Genomic DNA, 22,085 nt, shown 5'->3' with positions numbered 1-22,085 from the left:
ACCTGTCCATCTGTCAACCTGTCTGTCCACCTGTCTGTCCACCTGTCTGTCCATCAGGTGTGTAACAGTAACAGGAACTGTCACTGTGACAACGGCTGGGCGGCTCCGTTCTGCGAGCTCAAAGGTTACGGCGGCAGCGTGGACAGTGGACCCACGTGGAACGGTACCGTAACCACGTAGTACACAACACACTATGAGAAATAAAGGTGCTAACTAGAACCTTACAGGGTTCTACGACTTGTCCCTATAGGAGACCATCTGTTGGTTCCTGGTAGAACCTTTTATGAAGGTTTGACTTGGAACCCTTTCAGAGATTTCTACCAAAAAAAAAAAGAACAGTTCTACTCACACTGTAAAAAAATAACAGTTGAGACAACTCAAAATTTCAAGGCAACGTTCTGCAATAGATTTTAGAGTTTTGACTCAAACTGTTCAGTTTTTTCAGTAAACTTTAAAAAGTTTAACTGACCTGTAATCTTTGGTTGAGATCATTTACTTTTTTCTTCAGGTAAACTTGAATTTGAGTTTTAGAAACTAAAAAACTGGTCACAGTGAGCTTTTTCTTAGTGTTTATGAGACGACAGAAGAACAAACAAAACAAACAAACAAAACAGAACTGTAAACATGAATAAATGAATTATAAATAATGTTGTTGTCATGGCACATATCAATTCAGAGTGAGAATATTCATGACTTTCTGACGAAGTTTCTAATTCATGTTTCAGTAGACATTAGCTGTAACATGACCTCTGTCTGTCCTCAGATAAGGACACGTCCCTCAGAGACGGTCTGCTGGTCTTCTTCTTCCTCGTTCTTCCTCTCCTCGCTCTGGGTGCGTTTGTTTTCCTGCGCAGGAACGAGCTGCTGAGGCGCCTCGGGCTGAGCCGCAGGAGGAGATCACAGGGATACCAGTGAGTCACGCACACACAAACGCAAACAGGAAGTGATGACACATCACCACAGGAAGTGTTTTACAGTATAACATCATCATAATACAACACGAAACAACACAACACTTAAATTTGACCACATGACCCGTGGCAAACTCCATACTTCAGGATTTTCCCTCAAAATAAAGAGAAACATTTTTTGACAGATTTGTATTTTTTATCTTTTATCTTATTTTAACTCTTCATCTCCCTCCTTGTGATTGTTGTTTCAGATCATGTGATCTCTTTTGGCCCTTTTATTTTGAAGGGGTCTAACTGAGGGTGTAAAAATCCTGGAAAAGATCAAATGAAGTCTGATTTACTAAAAGGCTGTCTGACATCACTGCTGACATCACTTCCTGTCATCAGGTTTCAGCAGGTTACAGTCGGCAGCAGCTGACGGAGGATGACGACTCAGCTGTTTGTCTGTTAATCATCAGGTCAGACAACTGCTCTGACAACTGTCCTCTGTGCTGCGTTCAAGGACACTCTGACAACCCGAGGAGACAACAGTCCTCTCAGTCTTTACTGCAGTAGAAGCACAGATACTCGAGTAAAAGTAGAAGTACTGATTCAACAGTTCAGGCTCTGAAATGTCCTCAGAGTTGTCGTTTCTACTGACTGTTTCTGTCCTCAGCTTTTCTCCACCAGAGTCTCAGTTTGTTACAACTCTTATGTCATTTTTGTCTTTTTTGTCTCGTTTTGTGTTTTACATAATTTTTGTCTTATGTTTTTTGTCTTTTTGATGTGTTTATGTAGCTTTTCCTCTTCTTACATAATCTTTTGTACTGCTGCTTCTTTTTTGTCTTGTTATGTCCCTTTCTGTCTCGTCCCGTCTGTCCTGTGTGATGTCCTCTGATGATCCTCCAGTCAGTCGTCTTTTCTGTGTCTTATTGTTTCGTCCATTCAGGTTGAAATCAGTCTTGATGTTGCAAGGCGGCGCACAATGATGCAAAATAACAATAATCAATAATTCACCTCAAAGTCATTCAAACTAAAGTAACGAACCTGTTTAGAAAATCTGAGGAGGAGAAAGTTCAGATATTTGTGTTCAGATGTCAGAATTAGTGTTTGTACTTAGTTACTTCCCACCTGCTGCTCTAAAACTGACCTCTGTGCTGCATTCATGGACCCTCTGTCACCTCCTCTGACTGCTTGTCTCTGTGCTGCGTTCATGGACCCTCTGTCACCTCCTCTGACTGCTTGTCTCTGTGCTGCGTTCATGGACCCTCTGTCACCTCCTCTGACTGCTTGTCTCTGTGCTGCGTTCATGGACCCTCTGTCACCTCCTCTGACTGCTTGTCTCTGTGCTGCGTTCATGGACCCTCTGCCACCTTCTCTGACTGCTTGTCTCTGTGCTGCGTTCATGAACCCTCTGCCACCTCCTCTGACTGCTTGTCTCTGTGCTGCGTTCATGAACCCTCTGCCACCTCCTCTGACTGCTTGTCTCTGTGCTGCGTTCATGAACCCTCTGCCACCTCCTCTGACTGCTTGTCTCTGTGCTGCGTTCATGAACCCTCTGCCACCTCCTCTGACTGCTTGTCTCTGTGCTGCGTTCATGGACCCTCTGACAAACCCTCTGACAGCTGGAGAACTCAGAGACGCATCGTTCTTCCTGCTCCTGTTGGCGACAGAAGTTCAGCGTCGGTGAACTGTGGCCGACTTTATGTCAAACCATGTGACTTCTCTCTCACTGAGCTGATGTCACTTCCTGTCTGCAGGGCTGACGGAGCAGCTTCAGCTAATCCCAGCAGAGCACCACCTCCCAGAGCGCAGCCTCCATCTGTTGCCCGGGGCAACGCCAACATTGTCAGAGATGGGGTAAGTTTAGACCAAGAGGATGGTTTCTCTGGTTTCTCTGTGTCTTTTCAGACTAATCAAACTAAAACATCCTTCATCTCTGAAAGTCGTCTTCTCTTCATGTCCTCATGTCTTCATGTCCTCCGTCTGTTTTGTAACATCACAACTGTCGAAATGAGTCCAAAACACAGTCGTTTTTCTCTCCTTATTAAATAGTTTTAGAAACAACTTAAACTTCAGTGTTTTAACTGCGTTGTTAATTAGTCACCATGGCAACAGCCCCATTAATTAGTGTAGTTCCTTCAGATTTGACTCGATGGATCAAACACGTCAACATAATAAACAGACGTGTTGATGTTAATGAAGCTGCCTGTGACTCTGATGATGATGATGATGATGATGATGTCACTGTGCTCCCAGTAAGATTCAGGTTCAGATTAGTTTGTTAGTCCTCATTAGATGTGTGTGTATTTTGTTTGCGTTGTGTTTGTGTGTGTTACTGACAGAACTAATTTAAAGGGACAGTTCACCCCCGAGTGGTTTTTGGAGCCGTGACGTGAGTTTGACAGTCAGGTTACCAAACCGTGTCGTCATGGCAATAATGACTTCAGCAGCTGCTCTATAACAGAACAACATGATCATTTCACGGAGTCCGTGGAAAATGAAGGAGTTTACTGATTCAGTGGACGTGAATGCAACACGTCGCTGCTGCAGCAGACTCGCTGATTTTGGGGTGAAGCGTCCCTTTAACTGAGTGAACTGAGTCCTAACATCCTCTGCTTTCTGTCTCTCTCCATGTGAAGCATCACGCTCAGCTGCTGCCACCACAGGAGGTAAAATACTCCCATCAATACTCACACTGCAGTACTACTATTACTGTTACTGCTGTAATCTGTAATCCTGAGCTCTCCTCTCTGCTGCTGCTGCTTTTACTCAACATTCTTCATTATGAAAATATATTAATGTTTTTAACGTTCTGACTCTTCGGTTCGACTCTGGCTGTTTCTGGGTTTTCTTTGTTGATGTTTCTGGTTTATGATCCACTTTCAAAATAAAAGCCCAAAAATACGAAATTCAGTCTGTCCAGGAAGTTGAGTGATCGCAACAGTTGTGACCCTGCAATTTAGCTTTCCACGAGTTCCACCAATCACAGCAGTCCGCCGTGTAAACATCATACATCTACGTCTCAATGAACCGACTCAGTGTTTTATTTTATTATTCACTGTTTTTATGAATTTATATGTTTTTAATTTTATCGCTTGGTGCACTTTTATTTTTTTTTTTTTTTGAGTTTGAGCTACAAAAAGATTCTGCGTCTTTGTGAAACATCCCCCTGGTGACCCGCTTCATTTACAAATAAGGCAGATTTTTAATATTTTTGTATTTCTAACCCTTTTTTTTATGATTTTAGTTAGAACAGAGAGCAGTTTTGTTCTCTCTGAACAAACTTGCAACTTTCTATTACAATTTTCACTTTCCTCAAAGCATCGCAAATTTTTTTTTTTTTTTTTTTAAGCTTCTGTGACATTTCAGGTCACAACAATCTCAGAAAAGATCTGAAAAATCCTGGAAATCCACATCTGATGGACGTATAAGTGTGGTTAGTTCATGACTTTTCTTAGACTAAATGTGTGTGTGTGTGTGTGTGTGTGTGTGTGTGTGTGTGTGTGTGTGTGTGTGTGTGTGTGTGTGAGATCAGGTGGTGGAGACCAGCAGGACAGCAGCTCCCTCCTACGCTCTGAGGCCTCCTCCTCCTCCTCTGTAAGAACAACAACAACAACAACAACAACAACAACACTGCTCTTTGATTCACCGTCCAGCCTCTGAGTAACTCAGTAAAACAGGAATGTTGGGAGATGTAGTTTAAAATCCTGGAAAAGTTATTTCCAGAATCAAGAATGAATTCATTTTGATAAAGTTGAAGCTGCTAACTGAGGGTTGAACTACAGGAAGTTCAACACAGTCAGACTTTCTCTGCATGATCTGGATCAACAAAACCTAAAACCTGGATCAGAGATAACGGGGATCATGATGGTTCGTTTCGTTTCGCATAAAAGGGACGTTTGTTTCATTTGACTCTTCTTCCTCATGAAATGAAGCGATCGAGCGTCTTACTGAAGTCAAAACCATCAAGTTGTTATAATTATGAGCTGTGAAAAAAAAAACATGACAAATAAAGCAGGAGAAGAAGAATGATGTGAGAAAATGACTGATGGACTAAATGTGTCTTAATGCTGCCGTTTATTCTAACATGAAAACATTAAACAATAAAAGTCCATCCAGCAGATTTAAACATGATGAAGTCTGTCTGACTCTGTCCTCTGATGACAGAGACGAGGACATCACTGAAGTTTTTCACCAAACCAACGTAAAATGAGTGGAACTGATTTAAGATTGTCTGTGATCAATGATGATCAATTTTCTAATCAGTGATCTGAGCTGCAAAATCACAGACAAAACAGAAAACAGTAAAAAGTCTTCAAAGTGTCTGTAGTTGCTTCATCATTATTTTACTGTGTGGATTATAAACCATGTCAATTTAAAGAGTTAATATGATCTGGAGCAAACGGGGAAAATGACTCTGCATCACCAAACAGGTTACCATGACAACGTGATGCAGACAGTTTGTGCCGCCGTTTCATTTTTACATTATATGGATTCGTTCGGTGATATTATGAACATTCAGCTCAACACTTTTCATTTTAACCTCCTCCCTCAGTTTAAAAGTTATATCGCTCATAAACAACCTTGTTAGAACAATAATTAGTTAAAGAACGGCGCTTTTTAAAGACGATTTAATCTGAAACTCTGAACATAACCTGCTCCTGACCAGGTGATGAGTTTAGCATCAGTTACCATGGTGATCTGGCAGGTTAAAACAGAGCCGCCTTCATGACTCTGAACATCCTGGATTTAGACTCAACATGTCTCAGTAACACATTAATCTCACTTCGTAGTTTCACTTCTCTGAACATAAAGGTTGAAGGTAACTTAAAAATGAACTGGACATCAGAGTTGTAGCTAAGATACCAAACTAAAGTTAATCTAACAACCTAAATTTTAACTTTAAAGTAGTTAAAAAAAAAAAATCTAACTAAGCTACGTGTACTAAAAGCTAACTCTGAGCTAACCTGACCTTAAAGTTTACTTTAAGCTAACTGGATCTAGAAGTGGAAGATAATTCTTAACTAACTGTTCGTAGAATCTAAGGTAACTAGAAGCAGCAGATTTGTGTAGATTTCAGGTTTTATGTTGTTTATTGATCAGAAACGCAGCAGTTAAAAATGTTCACATCTCTTCTTTTCTTTTTTTTTATTTCTCATCAGAAAACCGAAACCTTCTGCTGCGTCACAGCCTCTGGTGCCTCAAAGACCTGCCCCCGCTCCACCTGTTTAACCAATCAGAGGGTCCCTCCCACCACACCTGGATGACACCCCTCCTCCTCCTCCTCTTCTTCTTCTCTCCACTTCCTCCTTAAAACTCAGTCCCCACCCGCTTTGAGCTGGTTATCAAGCAACAGTCAGGAAACAATTCTGGAGCCAAGATGGCGGACAGCCTTCGCTGAACTCTGCCTGGGGGGGTGGCAGAGGTAGAAACTGAACCAGACCGCTCCATCAGGAACCTGGACCCAGTCAGACTGGACCAGGAACTTACCAGAACATACAGAAACACGCCGGCACTGAACTGAAGCAGCTACACTTCCTTCTCTCTTTCTTTTTCTTTCGTTCTTTCTAAAGTGCAGTCTGGAGACAAAACTCAGCTCCATCAGGTGACACGCTGTCTTCTCTTTCACCGAACCAGCCAATCATATTTCAGAACAGTCACCTGTGACGTCAACAAGCCAAATACAAGATGAGCTCGTCATTAACCAACCAAAAACGTCTTCAGCAGCATTTTGTGTTCCTGCTGTAAAACGCTGTTGGAACTCACTCCTCTGGCCTCTGTGAGAAAGTATTTCATGCTACTCATTTAGCATCCTGGCTAGCTAACTAACATCTGCTAGCTTAATAACAGGGCTTAGGGTTACAAGGTCATAGCTAATGCTAGTTAGCTTCACTGTTTCCCGATTTTCATACTACAGCTAGCAACTGAAAATTCCCCCGGTGTTGTTAGCTAGCCAGTGTGTTAACTAATGTTTGATAGCTACACTAAGCAAGCTTACAAGTTCATGAGCTAATGCTAATTTACCTTTTCACCAGTTAAACTGCTGTTTCACCGCTAAATCAAATATTTAATCATCATATTAAAATGTGGGAGTGGTTATAAGTTACTCCCAGTGTTTTGTTTGTTAATTAGAACTGGTTAGCTAACTAACAATGCTAACTAACAATGCTAGCAAAGCTGACAAGCTAATGCTACTAGACTTGTGCAGCTTCCTGATCAGTTAAACAATTACTCATCATTGTTGACATTTTGTACTTCTGCTGTAAAATCACAGCTGGACTGACACGTCACCCGTCATGCTAACACACATGCTAGTATTTACAGTTAGCCAGCTTGCTAACGAACACTTGCTTGCTAAGAGCAAATTTAAAAGGCCATGAGTTCAGTTTGTTAAAACTATAAAGTATTGACTATGTATTAGTATTAATATTACCAGAACTATTATGACAGTTAACAATAAATTTTTGTGACATAATTGTCACATGCTAAGAGCCACGCCTCTTAGTTACAGTCGCCACCACGTTGCTACGTCCATCTTTGCATTTCAAAATGGCACATGTACAGTTTGCAGTGATAACTGTGCCACATTTACTCTTCAAATTCAAAGTATTTTTTTATACAACGAGTCTTTGATTTCAGACGAATAAGCAGCATCTGTTTATTTTTTTTAGGCATCGAGATAACGGAGCAGCTCGCCGGCTGCCTGCGAGTCAGCAAAATACTAAAAACCTGTAAAATGATTGTGGTGCTGCAGAGATGTGCTGACAAACTCAGATTCTACAGCTGATGATTATTTTCATTATCAATAAATCTTATCAGTCATTTTTAAGATTAATCGATTAGTTATTTGGTCCAAATGTCAGAAAATGGTGAAAAATTAATTCATGTCGATTGAAAAACAGGTGGAGCGCACAGATGCTCCACCTGTTTTCACATGTTTGGACCGACTTTTCAACTAATGATCAATCTGCCAATTTAATAATTGACAACTAATTGATTAATCAAGGAATCACTGCGGCGCTGCGTTGTTTGTTTCAGGTCAATATCAGTAAAAATAATCACAATTAGATATTTTTTCCAAATCATTCAGCCCTGCTGTGTGCTGACAGTCCCACAATGCAACACTCCACAGTTGATGATAATCAGTAAATGTCTGAATTTCTGTTTAATATTTACTGTATTCATATGTGACAAGTGGAGTTTGAGTTTTGGGACGCAGCCAATCAGAGAGCTGGAAACTTTTGTCTCCGTGGCTGAATTTTAATATTAAAGACGCGTTGCTTGAAACCGAAAACGCTGCCGAAGGGTTAAACTCGTGTTAACGAAGCGAAACAGGAGTGCATCACTCTGATTGGCTGGTTTGAAGACACAGAGGTCACTGGAGGCGGAGCTTGCACTTTCTGTTTCTCTTGTCTGTGAATGAAGCACTGGTGCCGTCTGATTGCACTTCCCCTCTGATCAGCACTGTCACAGGAATGTAACGCACCCCCTGCTGCTGCTGCTGCTGCTGTGTGTGGGTGCGCTTGGTCTCTACCACCTGGTCCTCCCGACAGGTGTGGCTGATTCATCACAAAGGAAATCCCTCATGAAACACTTGGACATGGTTACGCCTGATCTCTGTGACCATCTTAAAGGAACAGTTCACTCAGAAAAGCTGATTGAAGGTCAGGTTTCGTCTTTTTTTAAGTCCACAAAACACTGCTGGACTTTCACAGGAAAACAGCGTAGCAGAATGTAAAAATTAAATGTTAAAAAGAAATATAAAACACCTTCATACTGCTCGTCCGATGTCATCCACGTCTCCTCAAACTCAAGCGTTAGAGACGCACCGATTCAGATTTTCCTGGCCGATTCCAGTTTTCGATCTTTTAAGGGTCTGACTCCTGATTCCGATTTTTCTACCAATGATCAATTTGGCTATAATTTTTCCACTAATCAATTAGTTGTTTGGTTCATAAAATGTCAGAAAATAATGAAAATTGATTAATTGATCCTGTCACAATCTTATTGTTGTGATTTTGACTCCTGAACTCTCCTGAACGTCACAGATTGAAGACGTGTAACTGCGTCTAAAGGTGCAAACTCACATGTGGAACAGCTGCTTTAGAGTCCTGAAGGCGTCCTGACGTCTCCCTGACATCTGAAGGAACCTTCATCAGACACATTCTGAACATTTAAAAAGTTTAGCCGGTTTATGAGCCTGGCTGCTCCGTGTCATGTTGATATTCTTATTATCTGCTTTAGTATTTTTAATTTCTGCTGTCTGGAGTGTTTTTTCTGCACAAATCTGGCTGTGAAGTCAAAGGACTTAATTCTTACTTCTGTGCATTTAATCACTTTCATGCCAAAAAGAGAAAATTTAAGTCCTGAGAAAAGCGAGAACAAAGTGTTCAGGCCGAAGTTATTTAGAGACGTGAGAGCAGCTGAGCTGAAGCTTCAAGAGCATCAAGTTACAGACGGTAAAGTGTCCCTTTAAAGGCTCAGTCCGTCTGCTCACAGTCAAATCAACAAACCTGATGCACAGACTCAAACCAACCTGTGTGTCTCTGTTTATTCTGAATCAGTCCCACACACACACACGCGCGCGCAATTCATCCGCCGCTGAAAATAGTCCCTGACAAAAGCATGAAAGAATAAATGGGCACAAATAAAATCTGCTTTTTATTTTTATTTTTTTTCAAACTTTATTGTTATTTTAACACGGTTCAACTACTGGAAAGAAAAGTTCTTATGATCCAAAAAAAAAAAAAAAAAAAAACCTCAAACTTTGACCAGTTTGAAAAACATCATTGGATTTTATGCTCAGCTCCGACTTTAATTTAAAATTCTACTGTGGACATTATGGGGTTAAATCACTGGTTCCCAGCCTGGGGTCCAGAAATCACAGCGGGTCAACAAGACTTTTTCTGCTCTGACGTCCTCAAAATCAGATTTTCACATAACTAAAACTGAAATAATAATTTCAGGGTTCGTTCACCTTTTCCAAAACTCAAATTTAAGCACTTTTCAATATTTTTCAGTCTTTTCCAGCTGTGACAAATAACATGTTTACATACAAAATAATTAATCATTCCTTATCCAATGAGCAGCTGACAGACAAAACAATGTCAGATGAGGTTCAGTTTATGTCGTTTCTACACTATTGATTAATTAAATGTTTCATCAGCTAAAGTCTCAAATATCATTCAGCAAAAATCTGACTTATTTTATTTCTTTATCTAAAATGCAGTGATTTATTTTATTTGTGGTGTGTGTGTGTGTGTGGGGGGGGGGGGGTTCCTGTCTCACGCTTCATTCTGTTTGTGTTTAACATGCAGCTGCTTGATTATTTTCACAGTGAGATTTGAGTTGGTCTGATTCTGCACACAGGATGTTTTAAATATTTATATTAAAAAAAGACCAGACTGACCCTTTAAATAGCTGATTCTGCTCCACATGATTCCAGCCAGAGGCCTGGATCTGGATGATAGTTTCTTTAATACCATAATTGACTCCAAGTATCTACAGATTGATCGATTGATCGGTTGCCTGCTCTGAGGATAATGTTGTGGGATTTTATGCCCTAAGGTTCGTCTTTCAGGCAGAAAGCAGCAGCAGGAGGAGGAGGAGGCGCCTGAGAGGTAAAACTGAGGGCCGAAGTGTCCGCAGTTATGTTTATGCTAAACCTGTGTAATCTGTAGTGTTACGTTGTACCACAACAGGTAAAATGGGACACAATAATTGGTCAATTGGTGTCACCTGATCTCCCTATACAAACACTGATATCACCATGGCAACGCAGAGAATCTCACCATTTTGTATTCTAATAAATGATTTTATAGGACTTTATTTCTTTTTTTCAAATGTAAACCTGTTTATCTGTGGTAATTTCATTATTAAATATTGCTGTGTCGTGGAAACTTGGTCAGACTGATTAATTTTTATGTTTCAAACTGTTGATGAATAACCAACAGCTGAAGTATTTCTACTTTACTCGAGTATTTTCTACTTCACCTTCTCTACATCTCAGAGAGAAATATTCTACTTTTTACTTCAGTACATTTATCTGAGAGCTTTAGTTACTTTACAGATTATTGATTTATAAAATCTGAAGTTTTGTTATAAATGAAACAACTGAACACTTTATACAAGAACAGCTGAGACCTTTAGTCCATTTTTATGATGTTTAAGTTATTTTTCATGTAAAAACATGGAGGACTTGAATATGATACCCCATAAATAAAAAAAATCTGCTCAGTTTTTATCAGCTTCAGCGTTTAAATGCTGCTCATGGGTTCATGCATCAATAATAATAATGAAATTGCATCATATATAATATTATAAGTCTAATTAGAGCCATTCTACATGATAAATAATGTTTTAATTAAAGTTTTAAAACATAAAATTATATAATTTACCTTTAGAATGAGTTTTACTCATAATGAAGTATTTGTACAGTTGGAATTTAAAATATATAAACTATGTGAATTCCTTCCCCTCTGGTCTGCAGCTGTATCATTTCTTTATCTGCACTCTGAGGATTTATATTCAAAGAATTTTGTTTATGATGATATTTAGAAAGAGGGCCAGGGCTGCAGCTAATGATTCTTTTCATAGTCAATTAATCTATCTATTATTTTCTTGATTATTAATTGATTACTTGTTTGGTCCATGAAATGGTGAAAAATGTCAGTCAAAGTGCAGGATGACGTCCTCAAGTGTTGTTTTTCCCAAAACTCAAAGATGTTCGGTTTACTGTCATAAAGAAGTAAAGAAATTCTCATTTAAGAACTTACTCAAACTGATTAATCAATTGTCTAAATTGTTGCTGATTAATCTGATTTATTAATTTAATCGTTGCAGCTCTAATTGTAGATGGGATTTTTTTTTTTTTTTTGTTGACTTGGCTGTTTAGATGAAGGTAAAATCAATAAATAAATATACTGAGAATGGACTTCAGAGTCAAGTAGGAGACATCTGGTGTCCATCAGGGTTTTTTAAAGGGATTTTAATGTGGCAATAAAACTTTTTATTTCTATCAAAAAGATATCAGCTACACATTATTTGTGTCTTCATGTCTTCATACTTGTCTTTTCTCAGTGTAATATGATATATTTTTCAAGGACACAAGGTGATTTATTGATCATTCAAATTGTATAACAAATTTTGAACATAGTTTGCTCTTGACTGATTGATTGAAATTAGCCAAAGAGATCAATAAAAATGTGGAGCAAACTAATTTTGTTTAAACTTAGCAAATTAGATTATTTTCTATACTAATTCAGCTTTTTAAAAAATGTTTATTAAATATATGACAAAGTAAAGATAATGTATTTAGATAGATATTAAGGATAAACAGATAAAATGGTTACAAAGAGGAAAACACCTTAAAACATTGTTAAAATACATTTATTGTATTAAAAAGTTAAATTTGATGTAAATGGTAGTTAGTTTAGTTTAGATTTAATTAGTGTCATTTATTATTATTATTATTATTATTATTATTATTATTATTATTATTATTATTATTATTATTATTTCTATGTTAATTTAATTTTAGATGAAAAGAACTAAACACACGCGCACAGTCCCCGTACGTCGTGACGTCAGCTCCGCGTCACGTCACTGCTCCACGGGCCTCTCCTCACGCTCCGCGCCCCGAGCTGTCATCATTTTACCGGGAGAGAGAGGAGAAGGACATACGGGAGACCGGCCGAGAGGAGCCGCTGAAACCGTTTCTGGAGGTCAGTGCCCGGGACTGGAGACTCTTCACGGGTCTCTGTGTCCATAGGGGAGACAGTTAGACCCGGTCTGTCCCTTTGGAGACAGAGAGACAGGTCCTGAAGTCAGATCCGTCTGCAGGAATGTGAGACAGACAAAACCTGTTAGCATGTTAGCCGCATGTTAGCTAACACACACACACACACACACACACAGAGCGTTTAACGTTACCGGGAGGTCATCTGTCAGATTTCAGGCTGAAAGTGACGCTGCAGCTCAACATTATGCTTCAATTTAATACAATAAAAATAGAGAAGTTAATCGTAAATTTTGCTTCTAACAGCCGCTCAAGTTCACGCAGCTAGCAGCCGTTTAGCTGTTAGCCAAACGTGCTAATGCCAATTAACAGAGTGGAAAGTAGAAGCTAACCGGCTAATTACATAACCTAACACGTTAGCTCTGAAGCTAACCATGTAGCCTGGTAATGTAGAATAATGAGCAGCAGTGTTGAGTTCAGGGCCTGTAGTTTTTGTCATTTTCATGTTTAACACTGAGGACGGATCATTTTACAGTGTTGTGGTGAAGCAGCAGCATTTTCGGGAACTCATGACTCGTGAAAGGACAAAGTGACGGACAGCTGGAGTAACCAATAGTGACGCGAGATTTCTCTGAGGTAGCCAATCAGAAGCTGTGGGCGTGTTGAGGTCGGGTTGAGGGAAGGAGAATGGAGGCAGCAGGCAAGGAGTGGAGAGACCCAACAAGGTCAAAACAGAGACTGAGAAAGTCCAGCTTAGGGGACAGATCAGACCTGTCACACCCGAAATAAATCATCTGACAGGTTTATTATGTTAATTAAAGTCTTATTAAGGTTTTTCTGAATGTCTAATGTCTGTGACTTCTTTTACACACTGACAGAAAAACATCTGGCACGTTTTCACACTGCAGGGAAACACTAGTTCATTTGTGAGGTGCTCGTGTTTTAGGTTTTTCTTTTCTTCTGTGTAGATATTTTTATAAATCGTCACTGTACACACTCACCTGTACCTGGTTGAGTCATACCTGCATATCTTCTATATAAGTATTACTTTGACAGCTCACACTGGAACCAATATCCACCAGATTATGGCTGAATGATTTAAAGAAAATATCTAGTTGTGATTATTTTGGCTGATATTGCAGTTACAATATGGCATGTGATATTAGAAGTAATGGTCATTTTTACATCATTATTCTAATTTGATTGAAAAACATTAAAATGACTATGGTGTGGTGTTTCTTCTCTCCTCAATCAAAGCTTTATTTCCACAGCAACACGTTGTAAATAAAACATAAAGATGAAAAGGCCTAAATATTAAACACATAGACTTGAATCAGATAAGACACAGACGCACTCATAAAAAATAATCTGTTATATTTCAAATCATTATTTGATAGGAAATTGATTAAATTCCTGATTAATCATTATCATCCCAGGTGTCAACTTCCTGTCTAACACTGTCTCTCTGTCTGTCTCAGTGGACAAACGGACCAGTGGACATTTGATTCCTCCCTCTCTGTTGTGGGACCGCCCTGCGATTGGTGGAGTTTTTGATCCCGTCTTCGGTCTGAGGTTGAGGACGTCCGGCCCGTCGGACTGACCGCCGCCACCACAGCCGTGTGTGCGATACTTTTAAGGACTGCTGATGCATCGTTTAAGGACTTGTGCGGCGCGATTGCGTCCGCTCACTGCCTCGCAGGCGGCTCAGACTGTCGGCCAGCAGCGGCCAATCACAGTCGCCTCCACAGGTGGCACAAGGACGTTTCAGCCAATCAGGTGCTACACTGCACCCGTGGCCTCGGAGCCGTTCCTGAACGGGACGAGCTCCAACTATGTGGAGGAGATGTACTACGCCTGGCTGGAGGACCCCAAGAGTGTTCACAAGGTAAGGGTCAGTGGAGCCCCCTGCTGGTCTGGAGGACCACATACAGGATATAACATGGTGTCTTACTGGTCACCTCAGATAATGGGACCATAAAGAGTCTGGCTGTAGCTGCATTTCAGAAATATAAATTAGAACATCCAGGAACCTTCTTAAAAACTGTCAGCCCCTTTAAATAAAGTTTTTTTTAAATTAAATTTAAGATTATGCGACATGTCTGTCAGTGTGACGTACAATATGATGATCCTGCAGCACCATATTTAATTTGAAATGACAGTCTGACACACGTTTCACCTCCTACGATTTTACGAATCCAAACTGAATTGTCAACAAAATTTCAATAAATTTTTTATTAATTGATTAGTTCTGTTGTTCCATAAAATATCAGAAAATGGTGAAAAATGTTGATCCATTCCTCATCAGAACCTTTCTGCCTTTCTAAAGGTGTTAACAAGAATCCACCCAGGGGTTCTACTGAGAACTTATTTATATTCTGTGTTTTAATGAGTAAGCAAATCCAAAGAACCTTTTTTTTAGAAGGATTGCTGAAATCTTTGAAGAACTCTTTCAAGATTTCTTTGTTGCATAATATAAAACGGTTCTTGGTAGAACCATCTGGTTGGATTCTTGTTAGCACCCTTAGAAAGATAAAGAAGTTTTGAATAGAACCTCCAGAGAGGGTTCTAGGTGGAACCATTGCACATTAAAAGGGTTCTCTATAGAACCTCTCACAGGGGGGTTCAAGGTGAAACCTTTGATAGATGGTTCTAGATATAACCCTTTATGTTGGGTTCTAGGTAGAACTCTGTGAAAGGGTTCCAAGTGAACTTTTACAAAAGTTCTAACAGGAACCAGAAATGGTTCTCCAATGGGGACAAGCTGAAGAACCCTATATGGTTCTAGTTAGCAGCTTTATTTCTAAGGGTTTATGTGTTGCTGTCAGAGAACGTGGAACATGTTGCCGTGGAAATAAAACTCTGATTGAGGGGTTGTTTGATAAATGTAACATTTTGTAAGTATGACTAATCAATTAATTGATTGTTTATTTTACCATTGATCGATTAAGGAAAGAGTTTACAGTTTATGACTTTAGTTTATGTACATAGTTTATACAAAATGATTTGATCACAGTTTGTCACATTAAATCAGATCAGAACTGCAACAATTAATCAACTGTAAAATTAATCACCAACTAATTGATTGATAATTTGAGTCAGAAAAAAGTTCAAATTCTCTGATTTCAGCTTCTTAAATGTGAATATTTTCTGGTTTCTTTCCTCTCTGACAGTAAACTGAATATCTTTGAGTTGTGGACAAAACAAGACATTTGAGGACGTCATCTTGGACTTTGAGAGACATTTTCTGACGTTTAATGGACCAAACAACTAATTTATTGATAGAGAAACTGGTTGACAAATTAATCACTGGTGAAGATGATCATTGCTCTTCACTTCCTGTTGAGCATTAAAAAGCGTCTGTGACGAGGCCGATCGGTTTAATTCAGATCCAACCGCAGCAGACGGACGACACGCCAGCATGATTGTTCTTCTCTGAACTTTTTAATAACTCAGCAATAATCATTTTCCACAGAGACGAAGCAGAAATCATCTCTCAGCTGAGACATAAATAAATATTTTGGTTTATTAAATATAAAAGCTGCAGGATAATAATGTAAATATGCTAGTAAATCCTACGCACTGCTCCTTTAAAGGACTAAATAACTGATACTGAATATAAACTGTGTTCCAACTCATTCTGGCTGATTTTATTACACCTTATGTTTTCATATGAGCAGATTCATCCTGCTGTTGACTGTGACGTCCAGCATGTGGTCACTGCTGCTTCCAGCTAGTTTACTAAGTGGATCACAGCAAGGTCACACTGACAGATCTTTACATAACAACTGTGACATGTGACACATGACGGGGTGACACACACACACACACACACACACACACACACACACACACACACACACACGTCAGCCACACTGTGTGTGTGTTCACCTCCACAGAGTATTTATACTGGTATTTGATGAAGATGTTTTTTTTTTTAACTCTCACATGTAGCAAAAAGTTTCTTGAAGAGTTTTTTTTCCTCTATTCTAACTTTTAAAAAGAAAAACTTTTAAAAAAGAAAGAGTTTTTATTTTAAAATTGTGGGAAAATATGTGTTGGCTGCTGGACCTCCTCCCTCCTGCTGTCCCTTCAGGACACTGAGACATAGTCCCCCAGTTTGATTTGTGAGGACAAACCTCTTAAATCCTTCAGGAAGTCATCACAGGTGTATAAAGCTAACATACCCCTGGTGTGAGGCGAGGGTTTGTCGGAGGAGGAGGAGAGTTAATGAACGTCTCTCAGCTTCTCTCCACTTCACTTTGGAAAGTAAAACAGTTGGATCATGTGACTGAGCTTCAGCAGCTATTATTAGCTGCTCGTCCTTTAACACTGAGTGAAACAGCAGCAGCTTCATTCACTCATTATGTCACCTTCATGCAGGCCTCTTATGTCACACTGGGGCGACAGAGCTGCTCCCCTCATATTAATATACCATATATAAATATGTGGGCCTGATTTCCCACAGCTGTACGCTGCGTTCAGGAGAAGCTGTAGTGTTTTGTTCTGGTCATGAAGACAGATATGTGCTGAACTGAAGTGAGAGAGTAAAATGTGGGGCGTGTTTGGAAACGTCTCAGTAATGAGATGTTTATGATCTGAACGTCTGTGACTCATGAGTCCAGAATGAACCACAGAGTGAAAACAGGCTGTACGGTTGCTGCCTGCTGACTCCAACATGAATCCTGTTTGTCTCTTTCTGTCCCTGTTTAACCCTCCGCTGCCTTCAGACTGTCAGCAGAGAAGAGCTGTTTCCTCTGATGTGTTGTTGGATCACAGCCTAAAGAAAACATGTTTGTGGCCTGAATCATCCTGAAGTTTCTCTGGAAGTTCTTCAGTGTGTTCTGGTGTTTGAGGCTCGCCTGGTCCTGTCCTCGCCGTGTGTCCTCTGAAGCTCTCAGATAGAGTCACGTCACGTCTGATCAGAGCAACACGGGGACAAAAAGAGAACTGTTTATAAATGGATCAGTTTCAAATGCTGATCTGCTCGACCCGAGTCTCCACCATTTTACTGCATGTGAGAGTAAAAGTTCAGATTGATGCTTTTCAGATCTTCCCAGTGTTTCACTGTGGTTTACAGTAAATGATGGTATTTCATGTATAGAGCTGCGTACAGTTTTCTTTGATGTGAAAGAGATTCTCAGAGAACTCAGACTAACCTCTAACCTGGTGCATTATTCAAAATATTCATGTTTACATTAAGAACTGACCCCAAATCAGTTACATGAACTGTTTTCTTCTCTCACATCAAACACGGGATTAAAACTGCAGGCTGCGCCACACGTCCACCACAGAAAAGACAAAAGACAGACTCTTCTATGATTGGATATCACAAAGTAAAATCAATTCAAATCAATTAATGGATTGTTTTTAAGCTAGTCCTAATATATGATATTGATGATATTGTGAATCTTGTGTTTAAATACTGAGAATAAAAGAATATAGAGGACAGACCCCGTGACACCAACACATCACTCATCATGATAAATCATGTGGCTGATAAACTGCTTTTGTAGTTGGAAGACGTCGTCTGAAAATAAGCTTAACTGTGTCAATATTTTATTGATCACATCTGATCATACTTATTGATTAATAAGGAGAGCGAGGCTGTTGAGCAGAAGTGATGAGCCAATTATTTCTTTTCTACCTTCAAATAATTCTTCTGTTGGCTGAGTTCCCCTGGTTCTTATACTTTCATTTGATTTTATATTTTTATTTTCCATCAATGAAAAAAAACAAAACCAGTTTCAGATTATTTTGGAGCGTCGTCGAGTGACTCTGTTTGTCAGAATACAGATTTTCACCTGAGTTTATCATGAGAGCTCAGACTCATGAAGACAAACTTCAGATCAGCTGTGATGAATTCATGTTTGTTTGTTATTCTGAGTCGACTTAAACCATAAATATATAAATGTCAGATCAGGACGTCCGTCTCTAATAATCCATCGTCTTCATAAACACCTTTGGATGTGTTGATATTAATGTTGATCAGTAGGACAGAAACTGACTGTTTGTTGTTTTATTAAAAATCTTTCCGTCTCTCCCTTCATCTCCTCCTCCTCCTCCTCCTCCTTCATCCTCCTCGTCCTCGTCCTCTTCCTCCTTCATCATCCTCCTCCTCCTCCTCCAGTCGTGGGATGTATTTTTCAGGAACGCTAACGCCGGTGCTCCTCCCGGAGCCGCCTACCAGTCTCCTCTGGGTCTGTCGGCGGCGTCGGGCCTCGCCGGCCCTCAGCTCTCCTCTTTGGTCGGAGCTCAGCCCAACGTGGAGAAGCTGGTGGAGGATCATCTGGCCGTCCAGTCGCTCATCAGGGCCTATCAGGTACATGTACCGACCACACGCGGCTCGTTTAGGTACCTGCTGATCAGTGGTTCCACCTTAGAACCTCCCACTGTAACTCACTAATTTCTGCTTTGTTCATGGGGCCACCAGGCAGAACGTTTGTTCAAGTTTGCACAAACTTAACATTTATTAAGTTGAATAAAGTGTAAGATTTATTTTTATAACAAGAAGTCTGTTATTGATTATTAGGGGTGTCACGATTCTCCAAATCCTCGATTCGATTCGATTCTCGATTTTTTTTCTTTGTCTTATAGCACAGAGGCCTGTGCCATTTTTAGACTAGTCTGAACAGTTGAACATAAAAAAATAAGTAGTTTTGTCCCCTTGACTTTGTCATTTTTACATTCTTCTTTCAAGTTTTTTTTCTTTAAGAAAGATATGTTGTTATCTTTATCTGGAGAGAGAGATGCTCTTTGAGTTATCAAAATATTAACTATTTACATATTTATGGCCAGACAAGACAACTGTTATTTTTGATTAGTCATTATTGACGTAGTTTGCTGTGACGGTGATGTAACTCTCCAACCATCTGTTGTTAAGGCAACTAATTCTGCGTTGCTCAGACCCCCAAAACTTTTTCTTTAACGTCTTCAAACATGGAGGGCAACACTTTTGTTGTAAGATGCGACCTGCTGGGCGTACTGTAGCGTGGCTCAAGTACGCTAATTAAATGTTTAAATCCAGCGTTTTCCACCACAGAGTAAGGCTGCAGGTCTGCTGCTATAAATAGCCCTGTAGCGTTAGTTATAACTTCTGCGTGAGCTGAGTGGAAGTTTTATTGCAAATGAGGATGGAATAGTTGTCTGGACCAGTGATGGTGTTTTCCCAGTTGTCAAATCTACACCTTTGTGATGCCGGCGGATGTGTCCTGCCATGTTCGTAGTGTTTCTCGTGGACAGGTGTGGTACACGCATATAGCAGTTCTATAGCAGTTCTTAACTCACCGGAAACGCAAAATATCTCCACACTGGTGATTAAAGAGAAGCAGGAGCGGCTTCAAGCTGCGGTGCTGCGTCTCCTTTATCTGCACTTGCCACGGTGTCAGAAACTGCAGGTTCGCTAACGAGGGGCGTCGTCATGTGCTTTTACCTCTTTCCACACCTCCCTCACCTCGGGGGGGGGGGGTCGTCGATCCTCTCTTTGAGTTTGATATTCGAGACCATGACGTAATTTCGATCGATTTCGATAAAAAATCGAAATCGTGACACCCCTATTGATTATTGATAAATGCAGTCGTAGAAACTGAACTGCCTGTATTCTGTGATATTGACCTTGTCTTTTTTTCCACAGAATCTCCTCTGACGTGGAGCTCAACAGAATATTTTAAATTCTTGTTATTTTTTAAGGTTCAATCTTGAAGTGATCAATATATTGAATTATTAGAAGAGCTTGTATAATCAATTCTTTTGATTGATCAGTCTATTTTTATTGAACTCTAACACACTTATAGAGTGTGTAAGTTATTAACAAACTGATGTAGTTCAGAGTTTCTCAACCTTGGGCTCTGGACCCCACATGGAGTCATGTGATCAGAGAGTTTTGTGTGAGATAAATTTATTATTCTTTGTTTAATCGTTCAGAAATAAAAGCAGAGCTTCCTTCATCCTCTTCAACAAGAAACGACTGAATGAAAAGAGCTCAGATTTACATGAAATCCTGTAGAAAATGTTGAGAAACTCTGATTACTGATGTGATTATTGGACGTCTTCACAGGTCCAGAAGTGTCTATAAATCAATTTTCACAAAGAGAAACATCAACTTGTCAGAGAAGACGGCAGCTCTGGTTCCACTTAGATAAAACAGATTTATATTTTATCATCTGAACGTCTCACAGCTTTAATCAGGAGAAACAGACCGAGTCAGATCAAATATACTGCGACAGTTCAAGTCATTCATGCTGCGACGCTCTGAGGAAAACAGGAAAATTACAAGAAAAAGATGCTAAATGTTTTGTATAGTTCATCAAAAATCAGAGGTAACTTGTTCCAGAGAGCTCAGACTCTCAAAACATAAACCCATAAAATAAAAGGACACAGAGCCTTGATTAAATGTCAACAACTACAAATGTCCTTTTCAGTAAACGTGAAATCCTTTTTTAAAAAATACTAATCCAGGAAAAAAGAGACTAATAAAACAAAACATTGAGTCGGTTCACTGAGAAAAGTTGCCAGACAAAATTGATAAAGTTTGACAGGATTCACAGGGATTGGTTTAATTTGTGTGAATCGTTTTGATTCCAAGTTTTTTCTAATAATGTCAGGAAAATAAAAAGTTGGTCTCAAATACAGGCCAGTTCAAACATCTGTCTCTGTTCAAACATCTGTCTCTGTTCAAACATCTGTCTCTGTTCAAACATCTGTCTGTTCAAACATCTGTCTCTGTTCAAACATCTGTCTCTGTTCAAACATCTGTCTGTTCAAACATCTGTCTGTTCAAACATCTCTCTGTTCAAACATCTGTCTGTTCAAACATCTGTCTCTGTTCAAACATCTGTCTCTGTTCAAACATCTGTCTCTGTTCAAACATCTGTCTGTTCAAACATCTGTCTGTTCAAACATCTGTCTCTATTCAAACATCTGTCTGTTCAAACATCTGTCTCTGTTCAAACATCTGTCTGTTCAAACATCTGTCTGTTCAAACATCTGTGTCTGTTCAAACATCTGTCTGTTCAAACATCTGTCTCTATTCAAACATCTGTCTATTCAAACATCTGTCTCTGTTCAAACATCTGTCTCTGTTCAAACATCTGTCTCTGTTCAAACATCTGTCTGTTCAAACATCTGTCTGTTCAAACATCTGTCTCTATTCAAACATCTGTCTGTTCAAACATCTGTCTCTGTTCAAACATCTGTCTGTTCAAACATCTGTCTGTTCAAACATCTGTCTCTGTTCAAACATCTGTCTACGCCTCGTTTGGTGCCACCAGACCAGTTCTGTTTTTTAACAGATAGTCGAAAATACTAACAATCAATTAATCATCAATAATTAATAATGCATTTTTCCCTCATTTTAAGTTTCCTTATTCAGCAAATACTTGAACCAGATAAAATAATGTCAAACTAGGCACAATCACTGACATTTCTAGACTATTGATTAATTATCAGTTAATACATTT

The 22,085-nt window shown here is 39.5% G+C and overlaps 2 protein-coding genes across 7 annotated transcripts in view; both read left to right on the top strand.

The window, feature by feature from the left end:
• adam9a (ADAM metallopeptidase domain 9a) overlaps positions 1 to 7,515 on the top strand; it is a 29,047-nt gene extending 21,532 nt beyond the window's left edge. The window contains exons 19-24 of one of the 2 annotated variants that reach the window (XM_084727732.1): positions 58 to 163; positions 764 to 911; positions 2,651 to 2,750; positions 3,533 to 3,562; positions 4,429 to 4,490; positions 6,056 to 7,515. In XM_084727732.1, coding sequence (XP_084583858.1) covers positions 58 to 163; positions 764 to 911; positions 2,651 to 2,750; positions 3,533 to 3,562; positions 4,429 to 4,490; positions 6,056 to 6,125 — 516 coding nt within the window. In that variant the 3' untranslated portion in view covers positions 6,126 to 7,515. The remainder of the gene's footprint in view (positions 1 to 57; positions 164 to 763; positions 912 to 2,650; positions 2,751 to 3,532; positions 3,563 to 4,428; positions 4,491 to 6,055) is intronic. The other variant, XM_084727733.1, reaches the window with a different exon arrangement.
• Positions 7,516 to 12,459: 4,944 nt separating this feature from the next.
• Positions 12,460 to 22,085, top strand: part of ogdha (oxoglutarate dehydrogenase a) — a 32,653-nt gene continuing 23,027 nt past the window's right edge. For all 5 annotated transcript variants that reach the window (XM_084727727.1, XM_084727726.1, XM_084727725.1 and 2 more), the window contains exons 1-3: positions 12,460 to 12,616; positions 14,109 to 14,515; positions 18,758 to 18,949. In XM_084727727.1, the coding sequence (XP_084583853.1) occupies positions 14,276 to 14,515; positions 18,758 to 18,949 (432 nt within the window). In that variant the 5' untranslated portion in view covers positions 12,460 to 12,616; positions 14,109 to 14,275. The remainder of the gene's footprint in view (positions 12,617 to 14,108; positions 14,516 to 18,757; positions 18,950 to 22,085) is intronic.

Source organism: Lutjanus erythropterus, chromosome 10 (assembly GCF_056507025.1).
Source record: "Lutjanus erythropterus isolate fLutEry1 chromosome 10, fLutEry1.hap2, whole genome shotgun sequence".
NCBI lineage: Eukaryota > Metazoa > Chordata > Actinopteri > Lutjaniformes > Lutjanidae > Lutjanus > Lutjanus erythropterus.
Note: the sequence above shows the minus strand (reverse complement) of the source record. Positions and strands in the feature narration are given on the sequence as shown.